Source organism: Mustelus asterias, chromosome 4, assembly GCF_964213995.1.
Source record: "Mustelus asterias chromosome 4, sMusAst1.hap1.1, whole genome shotgun sequence".
NCBI classification, from domain to species: domain Eukaryota; kingdom Metazoa; phylum Chordata; class Chondrichthyes; order Carcharhiniformes; family Triakidae; genus Mustelus; species Mustelus asterias.
The window spans coordinates 82,539,658-82,563,621 of record NC_135804.1 but is presented as its reverse complement, the minus strand read 5'-3'; the positions used below and the strand labels follow the sequence as shown (position 1 = coordinate 82,563,621).

The window sequence follows — 23,964 nt, the reverse complement described above, 5'->3', positions numbered from 1 at the left end:
CCCACCCATTTGCCGGAATTTCACTGCCTTGCCTGCCTGAGGCTCGTAAGATTCCATCTGAGGCCAATGGAGAGTGCCATTCTGTGAGCCTCACCTGCCCCGATTCCGGCAAAATTCTAGCAATTAACTTTTATTGCGAGGTCTCAGTTGTATCTTCCTTCTCATTCTATCTACCAATATGCAATGGCTGAAATTAGTTTTCCCTTAGGTTAACAATACAAAAATCAATACAGCTTTTACCTCAAATTTGTCATAAACTAAGAACATTAAAAAAAGTAAGTCACACAACACCAGATTAAAGTCCAACAGGTTTACTTGATGGCACAAGTTTTTGGAGCGTTGCCCCTGATGAAGGGGCAGTGCTCCGAAAGCTCATACTACCAAATAAACCTGTTGGACTTTAACCTGGTGTTGTATGGCTTCTTACTGTGCCTACCCCAGTCTAAGGCTGGCATCTCCATACCATTAAAAAAAAGTAAAACATAAAGCAATTTGACTGAAGAATGAAGTTGAAGTTCTATGGATTATCCTGGTGTGTTTACCTCAGCATCTCTCAGTTTAGTGATGTTTGACTGGGATCCAATATAATATTCAATTCCTTTATAGGCTCCCTCCAGAGTAGCACCTCGGACGAGCAGTATGATGAGAACCACATAAGGGAATGTTGCAGTGAAATAAACCACCTGATCAAGGAGAGTAAATTGTTAGATTTTCCTGCATTGCTGGTACGACATTAACTGTATCGAATTCACTAAACGAATTAACAATAAATAATTGGAGGAGAAATAACTTCTCAAGGCATGTTTAACATTGAGTTAGATTGAATTTGAAAGGCACAATATTTGGCTGGATCTTGCTGTAAAAATAATGATACGTTAATGACAAAATCTTATTTGTGTTTAAATCAACAAGGCAGTTCCAGGATAAAGAGCTGTTAGAAAACTCCCAAATTTGCTGATCAAGTTACGCCAGTCTACTGTTTGTCTTGCAAAATTCCATCATAACAGCCTCCTGTTATTTTTACGGGCTTGTTGCATTTACATATTTATTGCATATTAGAAACAGAACATAAAAAATATCTTTTAATTAAGCACCTTTAAAACAATGTCACAAATTGTTAATCCAATGCCAATGAACCTCTTTGACTCTGAAATCAAACAAAATTAAACTGTAGATTCCCTCCCTTGGTAATAGATTGTTTTCAGAAATTTAAAAAAATCATTTTTTTCTTACTCCTTTCTTTCTCTTTCTTCTTTTTCTCTTAATACAATCGTTTTCTCCCTATCTTTATTTCTCATTCTCCATCTGAATTGATTCTGATCTACCACTCTAACTGACTCTCCATCTTAGTTATCCCCCAGATGTTTTCTCAATCTATAAAACTCCCACTCCCCAGTCACTGTTAACCAGGCCACTTCACAAATGATTTATATATTTGAGTTTTACTGTTACAGAAATGTTTATTTTGTCACGAGGTTTGACACTAATCATCATCAACCATTTTACCTTTCCTGAAGATTTGATTCCTTTTGATAACGCTACCCCAATTATAATCCAGGCCAGAAGCAGACAGAGGGCTAAATACCAGACTATCTCCCCAGTTTCATCGATTGAACTTGAACGCCGCAAAGCCACGTTACTAAAAAAAATGAAAAATGAAAACATCTCACACCAGGATACTGTTCGTTACACAAATTTTGGCTTTTAGACAGTAATGAATGATCTGAAAGATAAAGTGAAACAGCACACCTTTTAGAAGTGAATTTGCAAGGAATTGAGAATAAATTTGATTCTTTTTATGGCATCTTTTTTTTCTTCTGCCATCAGGACAGAGAAGGAGCCCAAAGAAAATAAGAATTGTTAGACAAGGAATGGACAATACAAAAGCAAAATACTGAGGATACTGGAAATCTGAAATAAAAAGGGAAAACACTTGAAACACACAGCAGGCCAGATAACATCTGTAGAGAGCAAAAGAGTTAGTTCTGTCTACCAATTGACCATTAAGTGGACAATTAATGACTACTTAAAGTCTTTGTCCTGTCACCACTGATATTAACTCAGCTGCAGGTGGAGCTATCATCATATGGAGAGCATGACAAGTAACCATGTCGTCTCCAGGGGTGGGGGTGTGGGGGGGTGGGGGCGGGGCTGGTGGATCCTTGCTCAACAGCACTCAGTGCATAATTCAGGGTCCTAGCATCAGGAAGGGGAATTCTGCTGAGAGACACACTTTGTCCTTGCTACCAATACCCCATTCCCTGACCACCCTGCAAGACCCCTCTGGCCATTACTTACCTGTGGCCTGGGCCACCCTGGCAGTGCCTACCGGGCACCAGGAAGTGCCAAGGGGGTGGGGCCTGAGAGGCGGGGCCAGACAGGGGATGAGCCAGATGGGGGAGTAGGGGGAGCTCTGCATCGGGTGGGGGGTGGGGGGTGGGGTGGGGGGGGGGGGGATGAGGCTGGCAATCAGGGGTCGGAGCTGAACATCAGAGATTGGGGTCAGCCATTGGAGGTTGGGGCTGGCGATTGTTGGGGGAGGATGAGATTGGCACATGCGTAATGGCCCCCTGAGCACTCTGCTCCTGGCTTCTCCAGCAGGATGAGGCTCCGCACCCTCTGTATTGCACAGAGTGCTGTAAATTGTCAAAACTCATCTCGCACAAACTTAGAGTTATTTTGGGAAAATTGGCCCCATTATATTAAGAACTGATTCTTGGCTTTGGTTGATCCATCTACCTGTAAATACATTCATACGCCATTGTAGCTCACCAACTTCATGAATTACACTATGGACATTGACATACACACAATTCAATTCCCCCTTCACCACTTATGCAATTTTCCTCACTTTTGACGATATTTGTAATTTTACAGCTGTTGTTCCCTGTCCTCTGATCTAATTTCTGTTTCCCTCTGCTATTTTTTGTTTCTTCTCTCTCTCCACCAAATTTGTAAAAACCCTCCCTAAACTGTACTTGGAGTAATCTGAGATAAATACATTTATTTATCTGAGCATTTGAAATGTTGCCTGAACTTTGCTTGAAGAATAACAACATATTTGCTCTCTATAGGCGCAATCTGACTGCCCCATTGCGCTGGTTAATTAGCGTAGCGAGGCCGAAAAAATAACGTGCAATGCACAAATCATTCTCGAGCCCAGCATCAGGTGGTTTGTTATCTCCCCAGCCACTTTTTCTTGGTGTGAACCAATGGGTGTGAAACCTATTAGCATGCATTAGAATGGATTCCAATGTCATTAGTGAGTTTGGCATTGCCGTTTCCCCTCTTCTGGACATTTCACATCTCTCCGGCATGACTTGACGCTGGCGTAAATCACAGATGGTCCATAAAATATGGGCCAGGCACAGCAGTAATGAAGTGGAGTGAAGAGGTGAATACCACTGAGCACCAACCCCTAGCGTGCAGGGAGGTGGGGAGATTTTCAGCTGTTGCAATATTGCATGGTGGGATGGGGGGTTTCCATGGGTGCAGGGGTTTGGGGGGGCTCAGATCGGCGGTCACTGCTGGCTTGAGACCTCGTGTTGGGTGCCTTCCCCCAGCCGCTGACTGACTCGCAAATGGTTTCACGTGAGGTCGACTACCAACGCCAGGAATATTGCTCTGGTTGTCCTGCCAACTGTCTGCTGGATAGAATCTGTGGCCGACTGCAGACATTCCATCCCAGGTCCCTCTAACAGTAACAAGAATCAGGTTTGGCAACTGTGGCCCCAATCAAGGGAGTTCTGCAGCTATTGACACGGCCCCTCATACTGCATGGACTTTGCAGTTTTGCCTTAATTTGGAATCCATCTTGTGCTAGTCTGAGGGTGCTTCTCACCATCTCCCTGAGCTGTAAGCCATTCCTGGAAGTCACTGCACCAAGCACTCAGGTGGATGCACTCATGCCTATTCTTCTAGGGTTGCCAATGGGGACCCCCACACAGCCACCTGCATGCTCTCCATGCCTGCCATGGTGAGGATGTGTCAACGGTAGGCAACCCATTGAGGTGGCGCATGGCACTGGTGATGGTGCCGAGTTGCCAGTATCCAGATACATGGGGACATGGATTCCTGGGAGGCAGTGAGGGACCTGGGATGGATAACCTTACTAACTATCTCTCTCTTCCTCCCCCATCAAGCATAAATAGGGATTTTGGCTTGGGGGGCAGTAGAGATGCTAGAGATGACAATCAATCTTGCAGCTGCTGAGGAGGAGGAGGAGGAAGGAGACATCTACCCACTGTAAGGCCAGCCAGGGGAGGAGGTGGGGCCAGGACATTGCTGTGCATTGACTCATGGGGGAGGGGGGCAGGGGATGGGGGAAATGGGGATTCACAGTGTACAGGACCAGCATGTCATTCAGTGGGCTGACAGTCGCCGTGTGTAAGGAGGCAGTGCGGTGCCTGTGTCATGTTCTTGCTGACCTAGTACCTTGTGGGACAAGAGGACACCCACTGGTGGCAGTGAAGGTCACGGCAGCCCTCAACTTCTACGTCTCCAGGTCCTTCCAGGCCTCCAGTGGAAGCATCTGCGGCATCTTGCAGTCTTCCAGGCACAAGTGCATCCGAGAAGTGACGGGTGCCCTGGTCAACCAGGCAGTCAATTACATCCACTTTGACATGGGCCAGGCCCAAAAGGAAGCCCGGGCTGCAGGCTTTGCCGTTATTGCCAGGATGCCGTATGTGTAAGGGGATGTAGGTGGCACGCACGTCGTCCTGAAGTCTCTGCATGATCAGGCATTGGCCTTCATCAACAGGAAGGAGTTCCACCCCCATTAATGTGCAGGTTGTGTGTGACCACAGAATGAACATCATGCATGTGTGTGCATGACATCTGGGGAGTATGCATTATAGCTACATCCTTCGGAGCTCAGACATCCTCGGGTTGTTTGATAGCCAGCCCAGGCTGCCGGGATGGCTCGTGGGAGACAAGGGCTACCCGCTGAGGTCATGGCTAATGATGCCAGTGCGGAGGCCTGAGACCATGGCAGTCAGGGTTCTGGCATAGGTGCTGGAAAATGGGAATCGCATACTCAGTGGCCCAAAGGCCCATATCGCACAGCACAATGCTCTGTGCCTCTATGTGTGCAGTCAGGGTATGGTCATCCCTGTGGTCATCCCACAGACAGATTAGTCACAGCTATGGGTGCAATAACATTGAAATAAATATATATATATTTTACAGTGCAATAATATGAGTGATTCTTAACAGTGCCTATTAATCTGATCCTGATTGCTTCACTCATGCCCTCTTGGTGACCCTAAAACTTCTTAATTTTACATGGCCTACTGTTATAGGTGAACCCCCCAGGATGCACATCAAAAGTGGGGGTGGCCTCTACGTTCTGTGCCCTGTGGTCTGTGATGCTATTGATGGGGGGGTCCCCTGGGGGGCTGGGACCTGGAGGGCCCCGGTCGACATTTGGATGACACAGATGTAGCCGTGCCTCCCTGTTTATCCCGCTGCTTGTGAATTGCACCGGTGGCAGGAAAGGTGGAATCGGAAGGCCTGGTGATGGTCGGCGTCCGCAGAGTGAAAGGCCCAGGAATGGGCTCCAGCCCTTCCTTGGAGTGCCCATGGGCCCCTGGGACACTCCGTGGGATGGTGGGGCAGCTGAAGTGAGGTCTCGGCGTCACCTGTCTCTGCCAATCTGGAGGTCCAACTATGTCCGCCCCATGGTATGCGAGCCTTTATCAATGTCCCTCTGAGACTGGGCCAAGCTCTGGAGCCCCTCAGCATTAGCCATCTGAGACTGGACAATGCCATCAAGGCCTGCAGCCATTACCTGCTGTCTCTCCTGGATGCCTCCTAGACCCTCAACCAAGGCCAGTTGTGTTTCCAGGATGCCTTTGACCCTGCCACCCATGGCGACCATTTCCTGACCCAGTATTTCCACAGTGGATGCCAACCTTGCAATGTTGGCCTGGGTGCAATACAATACCAGCACCATCTCTTGCAACTGAAGGCTGTGGGACTCCTCCAAACAGCCTTGCAGTTGCGGCAGTGTTGCTGACAGACCTCCTTCAATCCTCAGTACTGCTGACGCATCTCCAGCAGTTTCGAGATGACGGATCCCAACGGCCTGGCACCTGTCCTGGAGCCAGCTGATACCTTGCCTCTGGCAGACCTTTGCACATCCGAGGCCTCGGATGATCCCATCACCACCCAATGTGCAGCACAGCTGTGTTGTGCGCACTAGACAGTGACCCAGAAATCTCATCATTGACATGTCCCATCGAGGGGATGTCTGGTGGACACCGTGCAGGACAGGAGGACCATCTTCTACCCTGCAGATGGCCAATGACCCAGGGGTCGGGCCTGCATTGAGGTTTGGGAAGCAATGGCAGCGACAGTGAGCGCCTGTGCACTGGCACAGAGGACCGGCAATCAGTGCAGGAAGAAAATGAACAACCTCCTTCGGGCAGGAAAAGTGAGTGTCCATCCTGTCTTGGCATTGATCCTATCTGCCGCACCTGAAATATTCACATCGATCCCCCCCCCCGACACCCGTAGCCTTCCAGCACCCGACCCTTGCATGCTGAGGCACAGTTCCAATATAAGCTACCCAATTGCCCTACCACCAACTCTCCTGGCCCTTCTAGCCATTAGTCTTTCAATCTATCCTTCTATCCCCGCCGGATAAGATGACCCATAATCGCCGGGAATCAGAGAAGACCAGAGCTGGGGTCCCCAAGCTACGTCTCTCATTCCCTTTGAGCTGCGCACTCTGGAGTTGTGGGGGGGGGGGGGAGGGCTGGGAACAAAATGTCAATGACAGCCAGGTTGGAGTGCAATATGGAAGTGAATATCTGCAAAACCTTTATTCGTGTTATAAGACTATCCCCTCGGTGGGACATGTCAATGATGAGATTTCTGGGTCACTGTCTAGTGCGCACAACACAGCTGTGCTGCACATTGGGTGGTGCTGGTGGAATGTGTTGTTAATGCCTGTGCTGAATGAATGGTGCTGGCCTCCGAAGGCTCCTCAGAGCCTTCCTCCAAGGTGTCTTCGCTGCTGTTGTGAGGCTTTGTAGCGGGAGCAGTAGTGGGGGTGGCGACTCTAGACAGGTTGGGTGCATTGGGGTCATTTCTTGCAACAACCGACACATGGTTCAATGCAAGGGAGGGACAAGTATCTGCGCACTGAGCCACTTAGTTGAAATAACACGAATAAAGCTTTTGCAGATATTCACTTCCATATTGCACTCCAACCTGGCTGTCATTGACATTTTGTTCCCAGCCCTCCCCCCCCCACAACTCCAGAGTGCGCAGCTCAAAGGGAATGAGAGACGTAGCTTGGGGACCCCAGCTCTGGTCTTCTCTGATTCCCGGCGATTATGGGTAATCTTATCCTGCGGGGACAGAAGGATAGATTGAAAGACTAATGGCTAGAAGGGCCAGGAGAGTTGGTGGTAGGGCAATTGGGTAGCTTATACTGGAACTGTGCCTCAGCATGCAAGGGTCGGGTGCTGGAAGGCTACGGGTGTCAGGGGGGGGGGATCGATGTGAATATTTCAGGTGCGGCAGATAGGATCAATGCCAAGACAGGATGGACACTCACTTTTCCTGCCCGAAGGAGGTTGTTCATTTTCTTCCTGCACTGATTGCCGGTCCTCTGTGCCAGTGCACAGGCGCTCACTGTCGCTGCCATTGCTTCCCAAACCTCAATGCAGGCCCGACCCCTGGGTCATTGGCCATCTGCAGGGTAGAAGATGGTCCTCCTGTCCTGCACGGTGTCCACCAGACAGCCCAGCTCCCTCTCCTTGAATCTTGGCGCAGCTCTTTGCGGTGGCATCTTCCTGGCATGATTGCCTGTGTGTCCATCGTTAGTGCTCATACGGAGATCTCCCGTGTTAACACTGTACTGCTGAAACCACTTTGGGCAAGTCACGCACCTGAAGGGTATAGTCCGATGCAAATTGCATGGCGGGTCTTTCATTGCACTAAGGGTCAAAAGATTCTGTTGTGTGTTGTGCCGAAAAAACTGGCACAAATAACTCCCATTTTCTTGCTTTTTCGACACTTAGAATTTGTTTAGTAAGATTGTGTCCTATACCTTTGGTTCCAATATAGGCTACAACCTGTTCTCCTCACAGAATATCATACACCTGCTTTAACTTAGGAGGCAATATGCCATTTAGGAATCACAGTTAGAGAAATATTTGTCTGTGCCCCAAATTATCAACTTCCCTGCGACTATTGCATTTTTTCTTTTCACTCATTAAATGGGACATTCACCCAATTACCATTTCCAGGAGGAAGCTGCTGGTACAGCTGTGCAGGTTATAGGTGCAGCTATCTGTAGCAATTTACTTACTCCCAGTATTGCTCACTTGGACCCTGGTGAGGAAGGTGGATTTCTGATCCATTTGGACAAGTTTCATTGTTTCCATGCAGCCATGTTGTATTAACGATTTCAAAATATCCATCACCCAGAGTGAGGTTGCAGAGTGGATCTAGAAAATGGGGAATTTGAAACACAGAAAGACTTACATTTATATAATGGCTGTATCCCAGAGTGTTCTCCAATTAAATAATTTTGGACTGTGGTCACTGTTGCAATGTAGGACTCACGACTTCCAATGTGTGCACAGCAAGATTCCAGAAACAAGGTTCAGCAATATAAGTGAGTAGGTAATCAGTGCAATTAGTGATATTGTTTTAGGGAAAATATCGATAAAAGTAGCAGGGAAAATTCACTATTCTTTGAAATCGTGTCATGGGGTCTTTAATGATAACCTCATTGAGGGACCTCATTTTTATGTTTTATCAAAAAAAGCTGTTTCAATAATCTGGCACTCCCTCAGCACCGTGCTGAAGAGTCCCCCTTGATTATGTGCTCATGACTTTACAGTGAGGCTTGAATCCACACCCTTCTGATTCAGCATTGGTAGCATGGTGGCACAATGGTTAGCACTGCTGCCTCACACCGCCAGGGACCCGAGATCAATTCCGGCCTTGAGTGACTGTGTGGAATTTGCACATTCTCCCTGTGTCTGTGTGGATCTCCTCCGAGTGCTCCTCTTTCTTCCCACAGTCCAAAGTTAGGTGGGTTGGCCTTGCTAAATTGCCCCTTACTGTTCCAAGATGTGTAGGTTAGGTGGATTATCCACGGTAATTGTATGGTGTTAAGGGATTAGGGCCTGGATTAGGGAAGAGGGCATGGGTAAAATACTCCGTCAGAGTTGGTGCAGACTCAACGGGCCGAATGGCCTCTTCTGTACTGTAGGGATTCTATGAGAAGTGAGCATGTTGCCACAGGTAACACGATTTTGAAGTACATTGTATTGGTGCTGTCATTTACCATCAAATAATCAAGTCTGAGTTTAGTTTGACTGAGAAGTCTTTTATTACATGGGATTTTTGCTGGCATTCGTGATTCTTTTTGCTGTTCAGTCATCGATTTACACTGATTAAGTGTAATATCATTTTGTTATGACTGATTCAATGCTTTTTTAAACTAGGATTTTGGTTCCAGTGAAATTTTGTGATACCATCAGCTTTGTTATAATAAATAAAAAATGGATTAAGTATTGAGAAGTATTTTGTAAAATTAATTCTGACAAGCAAACTATAGTTTTCTTTTCACAGAATGTGGGTGGCTCGGCCAGCTTTTATCATCCATCCCTAATTTTCCTTGGTAAGTTGGTGGTGAACTTTCCTTCTTGAACCACTGGAATCCATGTGGTGTTGGTACACCAACAGTGTTAGGCAGGGCATTTCAATATTTTGTCCCAGTAACAGTACAGGAACAGTGATACATTTGCAAGTCAGGATTGGCTTGGAGGCAATCTTACAAGTGGTGGTGTTACCATGCATCTGGTCCCCTTGTCCTTTTAGGTGTAGAGGTCACGGGTTTGGAAGGTGCTATCGAAGTGACTTGTTAAGTTGCTGCCTGCATTCCTTAGATGCTGCCACTGTGCACCAATTGTGCAGGAAGCGAATGTTGAAAGTGCTGGATAGGGTGCCACTCAATTAGGCTGCCTTGCCCTGCTTGATGTTGAACTTGTGTTGTTGGAACTGTGCTCATCCAAGCAAGTGGAGAGTATTCCACTCCACTCCTGACTTGTGTATTGTGGATGGTGGACAGACTTTGGGAAGTCAGGAGGTGAATTATTCACTGCAAAATTTCTAGCCTCTGACCTGCTCTTGAAGCCACAATATCTATTTGGCTGCTCCAGTTCAGTTTCTGGTCAAATTAACCCCTCAGGATGTTGATAGTGGGGAATTCAGCGATGTAATGCTGTTGAATATCAAGGGGTGATGTTTGCATTATCTCTTGTTGGAGATGGCCCATTGCTAGGCACTTGTATGGCATGAATGTTACTTGCTCTTTATCAGCCCAAGCTTGAACATTATCCAGATCTTGATGCATTTGAACACGGACAGTTGTTGCCACAGTATTTACATGACTGGTCCAGTTCAGTTTCTGGATAATATTAACCCCCCCTAGGATGTTAATAATGGGGTTGTGGTTGTTTTAGATCATTGCACATGATATTACGAAGCATCCAATATATTACAGTCAACCCCACAATACACTCGATATTTTAATGTACATTTTAGATATGATAGTATCCTTTTGAGTTATGTGGTGATTTTCCCTTTTAAGGATCAATCAGCAAAGTAAGGGTCACATGCCCTGGGGAAACCAATCTGGGAGCGGCATGATAAACAAGGCTTGCTGTTCCAGAATCTTCTTGGAAGCTGACTGCAGTCACAGGTTGGAAGCCACTGTACACATATTGTTGCTTTTCCCTTAATTGGTGAACCAGAATTATTGCATTGATGATAAGGGTAAAACTGAACCACAGACTGTGAGTATACAGTTTCCAGTGAAGTTGAAATTGAGACAAAGAAGAATAATTGCAAAAATGTGGCTATTTGAATGGATAGATTCTTTTGATGCTTCCAGTGAGGACTGGACATAAGACATAACATGTTTGGGCTATTACTTTCAAGACCAATGAAATAGAGGAGGGGAAGAGATAGGCACTCCTGAGTTCGTGTGGGACCCAGGCTTACAATTTGATTCGCAGTCTCACAACCCCAAGTACCAGACTCAAAGTCACTCAGTGAGATCGTTGAATTGGTAAAGTCACATTTACATTGAATCATCAAATAGAATCATAGAATCCTCACAGTGCAGAAGGAGTCATGCAGCCCATCAACCTGGCACCGACAACAATCCCACCCAGGCCCCATCCCTGCTACCCCACAGAACCACCCTGCCAGCCCCCTGTGTCATAGAGGTTTACAGCATGGAAACAGGCCCTTTGGCCCAACTTGTCATGCCGCCTTTTTTAAAATCCCTAAGCTAGTCCCAATTGCCTGTGTTTGGCCCATATCCCTCTAGACCCATTTTACCCATGTAACTGTCTAAACGCTTCTTAAAAAACAAAATTGTACCCACCTCTACTACCACCTCTGGCAGCTTGTTCCACCCTCTGTGTGAAAAAATTGCTGCTTTGGACACTTTTGTATCTCTCCCCTCACCTTAAACCTATGCCCTCTAGTTTTAGACTCCCCTACCTTTGGGAAAAGATATTGACTATCTAGCTGATCTGTGCCCCTCATTATTTTATAGACCTCTGTAAGATCACCACTCAGCCTTCTACGCTCCAGCCTCTCCTTATAACTCAAACCATCAAGTCCCGGTAGCATCCTAGTAAATCTCTTCTGCACTCTTTCTCGTTTAATAATATCCTTTCTATAATAGGGTGACCAGAATTGCACACAGTATTCCAAGTGTGGCCTTACCAATGTCTTGTACAACTTCAACAAGACGTCCCAACTCCTGTATTCAATGTTCTGACCAATGAAACCAAGCATGCTGAATGCCTTCTTCACCACTCTGTCCACCTGCGACTCCACTTTCAAGGAGCTATGAATCTGTACTCCTAGATCTCTTTGTTCTGTAACTCTCCCCAACGCCCTACCATTAACTGAGTAAGTCCTGCCCTGGTTCAATCTTCCAAAATGCATCACCTCTCATTTATCTAAATTAAACTCCATCTGCCTTCGCCAGCCCACTGGCCCAATTGATCACGATCCCGTTGCAATCCAAGATAACCTTCTTCACTGTCCACTATGCCACCAATCTTAGTGTCATCTGCAAACTTACTAACCATGTCTCCTATATTCTCATCCAAATCATTAATATAAATGACAAATAACAGTGGAGCCAGCACTGATCCCTGAGGCACACTGCTGGTCACAGGTCTCCAGTTTGAAAAACAACTCTCTACAACCACCCTATGTCTTCTGTCATCAAGCCAATTTTGTATCCATTTAGATACCTCACCCTGGATCCTGTGAGATTTAACCTTATGCAACAACCTACCATGCGGTACCTTATCAAAGGCCTTGCTAAAGTCCATGTAGACAACATCAACTGCACTGCCCTTATCTACCTTCTTGTTTACCCCCTCACAAAACTCAATCAAATTTGTGAGACATGATTTTCCATTCTCAAAGCCATGCTGTTTGTCCCTAATCAGTCCTTGCGTCTCTAAATGCTTGTAGATCCTGTCTCTCAAAATACCTTCCAACAACTTACCCACCATAGATGTGAGGCTCACTAGCCTGTAGTCCCCAGGCTTTTCCCTGCAGCCCCTTTTAAACAAAGGCACAACATTTGCCACCCTCCAATCTTCAGGCACTTCACCTGTGACTTACGATGATTCAAATATCTTTGCTAGGTGACCCGCAATTTCCTCCCTAGCCTCCCACTATGTCCTGGGATACCTTGATGCACTTTAGTACTTCCAGCACCTCCTTCTCTGTAATATGTACACTCCTCAAGACATCACTTTTTATTTCCCCAAGTTCCCTAACATCCATGCTTTCCTCAACAGTAAATACTGATGAGAAATATTAATTTAGGATCTCACCCATCTCTTTTGGATCCACACATAGATGATCTTGTTGATCCTTAAGAGGCCCTACTCTACATTTACATGGGATGCCATGTAAATACCATGCCAGCCCCCCGACACCAAGGGGTAATTTACCATGGCCAATCAACCTGACCTGCACATCATTGGTGTGGGATGGAACTGGACCACCCAGAGGAAACCCGTGAGGACCCAGGGAGAATGTTCAAGCTCCACACAGACTGTGACCCAAGGCTGGATTGAACCAGGGTCTCTGGTGCCGTGAGGCAGCAGTGCTAACCAATGTTACACTGTGAGGCAGCTGTGCTAACTACTGTGCCACTGAAGTTCAATGGGGAGAGTCCCAGAGGAAACTATTGCCACCTATATCACCAAATTGAAGCAAATCACAGAGCAATGTGACTTTGGAGCCACTTTGATTGATATGCTGCTAGATGAATTAGTCTGCTGGGTGACTAATGAGGCTAATGGAAGTTATTAGCAAAGGCGGATATAAATTTTAAGGAAATAGTGCAGGCAATGGAGAGCGCTGAAAAGGATGCACAAGAGATACAAAGCGTGCAAAATGGCACTGTTCACCAGTTAGGGTGGGAGCCCACAGTCAGCAGTGGCGTAAAAAACAAAGATGTAGGGGGCGACCTTACCGGCTTGTCTCACTGGTCAGTCATCATGGTGTGGTGAGCCGGTAAGATCGCAAGAGGCAAAGAACTGGGTTCGCACTGGTTTCTCGCCTCTCTCGATCTGCCGCCAATCTTCAGGCATAATCAGCCTCGCATCCTTCCCAGGCGCGAGGCTGATTTTAATATTCATTAGCTGATTTAAATATTTGTGAATCTGTAACGCAATCGCACAGGCTCACTTGCCTGAACAGCCTCACCGACGAAGATCCTCACTGGCAAGGAACAATGGGGGTCGGACGTGATAGACTTGCCGGTGGGACTGGAGGGATTGAAGTTCCCCAGGTGGTTGGGGGCAGGGACAGGCAGTGCCCGTTGGTAGTCCTACCCTGACAATGCCCACTAGGCACCCTAGCAGGGCCTCAGGAAGGACGGGGCCTGAAGGAGAGGCAGCATGTGGTGGTTGCGCACTCTGCATTGGGGATCGTCAGGGCAGCGATTGACCGGTGGTGGGAGGGTGAGTGGTGGGTGAATGGGGCCAGTGATCGACTCAGGGAGTTGAATGGGGGCAGCGATCAGCTTGGGGGGTGAACAGGAATGGCAATCGGCCGGAGGGAGTTGAGTGGGGGTGGTGATCAGCTGGAGGGCGGGCACTATCGAAGTGGTAATTGGGGGGCTGGTGGGGGTGCGATGTCCGGGGGAGTGGGGGAATGACAGTTTCCCAATGCACTGTGTACTCTTGTCAAGTGCACTGGGAAATCAGGTTCATGCACAATAGCGCCTTCTGTTCCGGCGTGAATGGACACTGTCCACTCCCCCTACTGGCGAGAATCACACTTTGCCTCTTTTTTTCTCAAGTGTCATAAGATTTGATTTTTTCTCTTGCCAAAAAAAGTCTTGAAACTCTACTATTTTCAACCTCGTTTGGCACTTCAATTTTATTTTTGGTAAGATCACCCACATAGTCGTGAAACAGGAAAAGAATTCAGCCGCAAATAAAACAAGAAGATTTAGAAGAGGAAATCAATCATCAAAGATTGAAGAAGATTGAAGTTACCATTCTGGGTGTAACCACTCTCCTGAATCCTGCAGGTATAAAGTGCGGTTTCCAAGTGCGGAAAGGATTGCTCAAACTGATAAAGAAATATGAGAGTGTCTTCAGTGACAATTTAGGCAAGATCAAGGGCTTGCAGGCAAAGTTCTATGTGGATCCAGAGATGATTCCCTTAATTTTTTAGGGCAAGACCAGTACCATATGCCTTATGAGAAAGGGTAGATACTGAATTAAAGAGATTGGAAGAACTGTACATTATCCAGCTGTCAGAGAAAAGACTATTTAAGGCACTGGTGCAAAATCAAGTCAAGTCTATCTAGTACCAATTAAGTAGAATGTTACAAGGATATAACGTAGAAGAAGCTAGCACCAACAATTTAGATGTTCACTCTCTGTTTAATGTGAAAGAGGGCAAGATTGCCCCATTACCTAATGCTCCTGGTAAATGGAAATGGAAAGCCTCTTAAGATGGAAGTAGACACCAGGGCATCTGCTATGGTGATAGGTCAACATATGTTTTGGTACTTGAGAGAAGGAGATGAGCCATTGATTTTAAAGATTACTGCAGCAAAGTTAACAACTTACACAGGAGAAGCCATAAAAATAATGGGCAGCATGGTGGCACAGAGGTTAACACTGCTACCTCACAGTGCTAGGGACCCAGGTTTGATTCCCAGCTTGGGTCACTGTCTATGCGGAGTCTGCATGTTCTCCCCGTGTCTGTGTGGGTTTCCTCCGGGTGCTCCAGTTTCCTCCCACAGTCCAAAAGACGTGCTGGTTAGGTGAATTGGCCTTGATAAATTCTCCCCCAGTAAACCTGATCAGGCGCTGGAGTGTGGCGACTAGGGGATTTTCACAGTAACTCCATTGCAGTGTTAATGTAAGCCTCATGACACTAATAAATTAACTTTAAAGCTTTAATAATGGCCACATAACACACCGTAAGCTCTGCTCAGTTCCCAGTAATAATAGTGTCAAGTGAAGGACAAAGCCTTCTGCCATTGGCTTAAGGAAGTCAAATTATATTGGACTGAGATTTTCCAAGTGCGGAAAGAAGGATTGTTCAAACTGATGAAGAAATATGAGAGTGACTCAGTGACAATTTAGGCAAGATAAAGGGCTTGCAGGCAAAGTTCTATGTGGATCCAGAGACGATTCCTTTAATTTTTTAGGGCAAGACCAGTACCATATGCCTTATGAGAAAAGGTAGACACTCAGTTAAAGAGATTGGAAGAACTGTACATTACTCAGCTAGTTCAGTTTGCGGAAAGGGCAGCACTCTTAATCCCCTTGTTGAAGCCAGACAAGATCATCCCAATTTGCAAGGACTACAAGTTAACAGTTAATCAGATTGCTAAATTGAATAAATATTCAATCCTGAAGATTGAAGACCTGTATGTAAGGCTGGCCAGAGGTCAATCTTATTCAAAGCTGGATGTGTGTCATGCATATCAGCAACTTGAATTAGACAGTGCTTCCCGAGGCTATGTCATGCTAAGGTTTGTTTCAATATATGTGTCTGCCTTTTGGTGTGTTGTCAGCAGGTGCTATTTTCCAAAGGAACAATGGAAAATCAGTTGCAAGGGCTACCGCGAGTTACAGTATACCTTGATGATGTTCTCATAACTGGATCGACAGAAGCTGAGCACCCAACTAACTTAGAGGAGATGCTAAAGAACTTGCAAAAGGTTGGAGCTCACCTCAAAAAGGAGAAATATACTTTTATGCCACCAAGGTAGCCTAACTAGATTACCGTGTAGATGTACAAGGATTACACCTCATGGAGCTGGCCTCCAAAAACATACCTGAGCTCGAATTTGTTAACGTTATTGGCTCCCTTGCATGTGCTAAAGAAGCACTAGTGTTGGTTTTGGAATGCACACCAGAAAGTAGCTTTTAACAGAATAAAGCAATCGCTGCATTCTTCAAACTTGTTAGTACATTTCAACCCGTTTAAGAAAATGGTGTTAACCTGCAATGCCCCTCCACATGGAGTTGGTGCAGTGTGAGATGGACAATGGATCTGAAAGGCCAATAGAGTATATCTTGAGTACCCTCTCAGAAGCCGAAAAAGAGTACTCACAAAGAGGAATTGTCAATAGTTCTTGGTGTCATGAAATTCCACTCGTATTTGTAGGATATGCACTTTACCATTGTTTCTGATCGCAAACCGCTTTTGGGTCTTTATAAAGTAGACAAAGCTATTCCGCCAATCGCATCAGTAAGAATTCAGCGTTGGGCGTTATTTCTCTCCATGTACCTTCAAGCACGGGCCTGGAACACATATAGCGAATATGGATGCACTTCGTCGTTTACCTTTGCAAGAGAGTGTTGCACCTCTCCCAGGTGCAGGAAATTGGTCATGACATTGAATTTCTTGGACATGTTGCCAGTCTCGGAGAAGCAGATCAAGTACTGGACCAGTTGGGATCCACTGCTGTCCGAAGTGAGGCACAGGATCCTAATGCATTGGGCTAATAAGCCAGTTTCTGAAGAGATTAAACCACATTTTATTTGAACACCTTGAATTGAGTTGCCAAGGTGGCATACTTTGGGGGGCAAGTGTACCAGGAAGAGAGTTGCTCCTAGCTGAATTACACAGTGCCCATCCAGATATATCTAAGATGAAGATGCTTGCCAGGAGTTATGTCTGGTGGTCTTTCATTGATGCTGACATTGAGAACCTAGCCAAGCACTGTGAACAGTCCCAATTGCAACAAAGGTTGCTTGCTGCAGCCCCAGTGCACCCTTGGGAGTGGCCTAGCTGGCCATGGGTATGAGCCCATATTTATAATGTTCGTCCATTTATGGGCACAATCGTTTTCCTCCTTGTTGATGCACATTCAAAGTGAATGGAAGTGTCTGAGGTGAAGACTCCGACCTTACATGCCACAGATAAGAAATAGCCAATGTTTTTTCATCCAGAGAATACTGAAGTCATAGGGCAGGATTTTCCGTCTGCGCTCATCCTGAAATCGGAAAATCCCACCTGAGGTCAACGGACCTTTCCATGATCCGCCCCTCGTCTGCTGTGATTCCTGTAGCGGGCGGAATGGGAAAATTCACCCCATAATGTCTTATGATGCAACTGCCTTCATGAATGCTGAGTTTCAGAACTTCACGGCCTACCATGGTGTCAAGCACAGTAAGACTGCGCCTTACCAGCCAGGATCCAACGGACCAGATGAATGAGTCATCGAAACCCTTAGTTCTGGCCCAAAGTCAGGAGGGAGCCTGGAGACCTGAATCTCATGATTCCTTCTGACCACTCCAAATGCAAGAATGGGAAACCCAGCAGCAGAATTGTTAATGAACCATTGTCTCAGAATGAGGCTGAGCCGCATGCTCCTAAATTTGCAAGGGAGGATAGAGGCCGGCCAAAGCCATCAGATGACAAACCATGCTTCATGAAGTCAACACAGTCATTTTCAGTGGATGAAGCCATGTATGTGAGGAATTTTGGAAGTGGGCTGAGTTGGGTCCCTGAAATCGTTGTATTCAAAACTGGACCCCTGTCTTATCAAGTGGATGTAGAAGGAAGGATGTCCGGAAGCACAAAGACCATTTGAGAGAGTGAGAGTTGCGCCAGCAGCCTATACTGCCATCAGGAGCTATATTGCTATCTGGGAAGGTTGTTAGCATTAAAGTACTTTAACAGATCATCCTGTTAAAGGTGCAACTGAAGTCCCCATGGAAACAGATGCAACTGAGATGCCTGTGCCTGAAGGGACACTTGTGATAGTGGGTTCTACTGACCACACTCTAGTTGAAGCACTCCAGACAGAGGAGTTACTCCGCTCCTTGAAGAATCGGAAACCACCTCTATTGGTGGAGTTATAATGGACTGGATACATGTACTAAATGTTTAATTATCTGGACTGTGTAAATTGAGTATTGACATTTGTATGAGAGGGGGATGTGTTGATTGTCCTTTTAAGGATCAGTTTGTAGAATAAGGGTCACATGATCTGGGAAACAATCAGGGAGCAGCAAGGGGGAATCAACCTGGTAAGCAGGACTTGCTGTGCCAGAGCCGCCTTGGGAGTTGGCTGCAGCAACTGGCTGCAAGTCTCTGTATAGCTTTTACCCGTAAATAAATGTGTTCTTGTTTTTCCCTTAATTGGTGAACAAGAATTATTACAAGCTAGGTTGCGAAAATCTATTTACATTGTACCATGTGTATTATGGTGCTCTGTATGATGATCAATCCGCTTGTAATGAGAGATTTTATTTGATATATTTCGTAAAACTGGCTACAATACTAGATGAAGTCATTAAAACATTAGCAATTCCTTTAAAGGATCACAACAAATTCAGTGGAATATTCAAGAACTTTAGGACTATGATGCATTTCTACTGAAAGTTCAGGTTTCGTGCACTTCCACTCACTCCTACCATACAGAGATAGAACAAACCCCAAAACAAACCCATGGTAACATATGAGACCCATGGCAACTTCATGCTTTGTCTGTATAGCATGCAAGAAGCAATACTTTGGACTGTATACGAATACATGTGACAGTACTAAATCAAATCAAATCAAAATCAGATGACCCTATGGGAACATATGACCCAGTAGCAAATATTATAGATGTTTTCATTACATCCTTATTCTCACATTCATGTGCATCATGGCTAATTGTGTTAACTGCTTCCCATATCTACCTTTACAATAATAATTCTTTAGTCTGTTTTGAATTTGATCCACACCATGACCAGTATCAACTCGTGACTGTGAAGACCACTGGGTAAAATTGGTCTTTGCACAGTGGGTAAAATGAGTGACAATGAATGGGCAGCCTCTATCATGTATATTATTTTCCATTGACTTCAATTGAAAGGAAATTGTGTACAGTGTGAAATAGGCTGTCACTGTTGCTTGTTTCACACTTTGAGCAAGAACCAATTTTATGCTCATACACATTTTTCTCTCTTGTTGGTTAACTGCATTTTCTTCTCTCTCACTGTCTAGGTTATATTTTTTCTTTTTGTTGAATTACTTTATTTAGTTAGTTAGTTTATTTATTTAGTTCCAAGTTTCATTATTTGCCAATTATATGAGAGAAAATGCTTTCCCAAATATAAATGCTCCCTCTAATCCTATTCTAACAGAAGGAAATTCTTCCCAAGCACATAAAGACAAAACAATTCAAAGTATAAGCACCAACACAGATCCTCATCCATCCTGCTGTACCATAATAAAAATGCTTCCAATTCATTTCACAAAGGAATCAACACTTTGGGCAGAATTTTACCAGCACGTCCGTCTGAGGTTCGCCTGATCCCGCCCGAGGCCAATGGAGAATTCCGTTCTCTGAACCGCGACCACCCCTGGAATCGAGGCAGGCATGCTGGTAAAATATTGGCCTTTATCTCCAAACTTAACTGCAACAACTTTCACCTTCATAATTAGCACAATACACCTGCCAAACCTTTGCACATCCTGGGTTCTTTGTACAGAAAATCTCCCTGTCTTGTATTCTGAGTATCACTTTGATAACAACAAGAATCAACACTTTAGAAGAAGAATGTCCCACAGGCCAATTTTAAAACTTACAAAACGTGAATGACGTGGACCATAAATTAGAGAACATCCTTTCCCTGAACAATTGCCTTACTAGACTACTTGTAAAATAAAATCAGGAACTATCAGTTGCAATTAATCCACATACATTTGTCACTTTAGTGGTGATGAGATAAATAGCGAAGTTGCGGGATTTAGGAAGATGCATAAAGCTTCATCAGCTGTAATGGTGCAAAATGTAAACATAGAACGACAGAAATGGAGAAGTGAAGGCTGTCAGAGGGAATACAACACTGGCAGGTGCTGCAGAGATAGATATCGATTGATTCAAAACCACCAAAGGATCCAGCTTGGATTTTTCACTAACATTGGTCCTTTGGTGGAGTTCCTACTCTATTCTCCTGGGTCCAGCTGATTTTCTGTTTTGAGCAATTTCATATTTATTAGGGGAGAGGATGTACAGTCTTTAGCAGGGAATTAAATTTAATTAACTTTAAGTGGCTAGGCACATTTTATTAGATTAAAGATGCTGTATGAATACAAGTTGATGTTATCAGAATTGCTGAGAGGAGGCTGGGGCTTGGCTGCAGCAGACCTGGGAGTATGGTAGGTGGTCTTCATAGTATTACAGAATTGTTCTGGCACACAGCATATTGTACCACAGCATATTGTTTCTATTCAAGTAATTGTTCTGGATTTGGGGCGGCACGGTAGCACAGTGGTTAGCACTGCTGCTTCACAGCTCCAGGGTCCCGGGTTTGATTCCCGGCTCGGGTCACTGTCTGTGTGGAGTTTGCACATTCTCCTCGTGTCTGCGTGGGTTTCCTCCGGGGTGCTCCGGTTTCCTCCCACAGTCCAAAGATGTGCGGGTTAGGTTGATTGGCCATGTTAAAAATTGCCCCTTATAGTCCTGAGATGCGTAGGTTAATGGGATTAGCGGGTAAATATGTGGGGGTAGGGCCTGGGTGGGATTGTGGTCGGTGCAGACTCGATGGGCCGAATGGCCTCCTTCTGCACTGTAGGGTTTCTATGATTTCTATGATTTCTATGACTAAGAAGGCCATTTGGCCTATTATGTCTGCACTGGCCCTCCAAGCATCAGGGAGGCGATGGTTTAGTGATATTATTGCGAGACTATTAATCCAAAAACTCAGCTACTGATCTGGGGACCCAGGTTCAAATTCTGCCACGGCAGATGGTGTAATTTGAATTCAATTTTAAAAATCTTGTATTAAGAATCTACTGATGCCTATGAAACCATTGTCGAGTGTCGGAAAAACTCATCTAATTCACTAATACCCTTTAGGGAAGGAAATCTGCCGTTCGTACCTGGTCTGGCCTACATGTGACTCCAGAGCCACAGCAATGTGGTTGATTCTCAACCACCCTCGGGCAACTAGGTTTGGGTAATAAATGCTGCCCAGTCAGCGATGCTCTTGTCCCATGAATGAATAAAAAAAACAAGCATCATGGCTTAGTGTCATTTCCCTGCCTTTTCCCTGTACCACAGCATATTGTTTCTATTCAAGTAATCATTCAATGCCCTCTTGAACCAGCCTCCACCACGCTTCCAGGCAGTGCATTCCAGAACTGAACCATTCATTGTGTGAAGTTTTTTTCTCACATCTCATTTGCTTCTTTTGCAAATCACTTTAAATCTGTGCCCTCTCGTTCTTGATCCTTTTACACGTGGGAACAATTTCTCCTTATCTACTCTGACCAGCCTCCTCATGACTTTGAACATCTCTATGAAATCTCCTCTTAGCCGCCTTCTCTCCAAGGAGAACAGTCGCAACTTCTCCAATCTATCCCTATAACTCAAGTTTCTGATCCCTGGAGCTATTCTTATAAACCTCTTCTGCACTCTCTCCAATGTGTTCACAGCCTTCCTATAATGCGGCACCCAAACTGTGCACAATACTCCAATGAGGTCTAACTGTTTGCTTTTGTACTCTATGGCCCTATTAATGAAACTCAGAATACTATATACTTTATCAACTGCTCTCCCCTTTCCTGCCACATTGAACGATCTGTGCACATATACACCCAAGTCCCTCTGCTCCTGCACCCCTTTAAGAATTTTATTCCTTATTTTGTATTGTCTCCATATTCTTCCTATCAAAATTCATCACCTCACACTTCTCTGCATTGAACTTCATCTGCCACCTATCTGCCCACTCCACCAAATTGTCTGTCCTTTTCACTGTTCACAGTACTTCCAAGTTTTGTATGGTCTGCGAACTTTTAAATTGTTCCCTGCACAGCAAGATCTAGATCAGCAGTATATATCAGGACAAGCAAGAGTCCCAATACTGACTCCTGGGAAAAACCACTACAAACCTTCCTCCAGGCCAAAACATATCCAAGGACCATTACTTTATGATTCCTATTATTCAGCCAATTTCGTATCAATATTGCTACTGTCCTTGTTGTTCAATGAATGATAACCTTTCTCACAAGTCTGTTGTGTGGCACTGTGTTGCATGCCTTCTGAAAGTCCATGTACTTAATCAGCATGACCCTCATTGGAAATTTGTTACTACCTCAAAAATCTCCAGCAAGTTAGTTCAGCATCTTTTCCCCCTTAGAAATACATTCTGGTTCTTTCTATTCAACCCACATTTTTTAATGTGACTACCACTACTACTAGAGTGTCAGTGATAGGTGGAGGATCTGGAGAGATTGACAAAGATGTCATGGATGAAAAGATAAAGGGAATGTAAATGATGGTGATCATGGCTAAGAAGGGTTCTGATGGTGACACATTAAGAGAAACTGACTGGTCTTTATTTGCTGGGGTGATCCTTACAACCTTTTTTGAACAGGGATATAACATTTGCAAATCTCCAGTCTTCTGTTACCTCCCCTGAGTCTAGAGAAGACTAGAAGATTATGGCCAGTGCCCCCCGCAATTTCCATTCTCACTTTCTTCAATATCCTTGGATGCATCTCATCGATTCCTGGGGCCTTGTCAACTTTCAGTACGGATAGTCTGTTCAATACTCCCTCCTCTCAATTATGAACCCTTCTATGGACAGAATTTCCCTGTCATGTCCTGGGTAGCATCTAGCTCCCTCGTAAAGATGGATGCAAAATATTTATTTAAAACCTCAGCTTTCCCCCTGCCTACATGTGTAATTTCCCTTTTAGATCCCTAATCAGTCCCACTCCTCCTTTTACCACTCGTTTTGTCTATTTATATGCCTACAAAAAATCTTTGGGATTCTGCTTTATGTTGGCTGCCAGTCTTCTCTCAAAATCCTTTATTGCTTCTTTCATGTAGATTTTCATTTCCCCCCTGAACCTTCTGTCTTCTTCTTGGTTCTCAACTGTATTTTCTACCTGAAACCTGTCATAAGCACACTTTCTCCTCCTCATCTTCATTTCTACCTCCTTTTTCATCCAGGGAGTTTCGGATTTGTTTGCCTTATCTTTCCCTTTTAAGGGGGTATACCTTGACTGTGTCAGGACCATTTCTATTTTGAAGGTAGCCCATTTTTAGCTACTGTTTTTCCCACCAACCATTTGTTCCAGTCTAACTGGCCCAGTTCCATTCTTGCCCATTGAAGTCAACTCTCCTTCAGAAAATTATTTTGTCTCTGGATTGCCTATTTTCCTTTTCTATCGTCATTCTAAACCTTACAATGCAATGATCACTGTTCCTCCAAATGTTCTTCTGTATTTATTAAACTCTTGTGTGGCTAGGGGGGTGGGATGGAATGGGTGTGAGGAATGAGTATTTTAATGAAGAATACAGAAGGAAACAAAATAAGTTGCCCTCAATGGCTTAACTTCTTAGTTCCTTAAAGGTATAAGTGGCTGCCTTTGCCACATATTGTAATTCTGTATACCAGAGGCAATTGGGCATAC

At 45.0% G+C, this 23,964-nt stretch overlaps 1 protein-coding gene across 1 annotated transcript in view; it reads right to left on the bottom strand.

Moving 5' to 3' along the window:
- LOC144492342 (sodium- and chloride-dependent neutral and basic amino acid transporter B(0+)-like) overlaps positions 1-23,964 on the bottom strand; it is a 72,708-nt gene that overhangs the window by 33,026 nt on the left and 15,718 nt on the right. The window contains exons 5-7 of the mRNA XM_078210337.1: positions 8,321-8,459; positions 1,507-1,639; positions 543-683 (exon numbers count right to left, since the gene is read on the bottom strand). Coding sequence (XP_078066463.1) covers positions 543-683; positions 1,507-1,639; positions 8,321-8,459 — 413 coding nt within the window. The remainder of the gene's footprint in view (positions 1-542; positions 684-1,506; positions 1,640-8,320; positions 8,460-23,964) is intronic.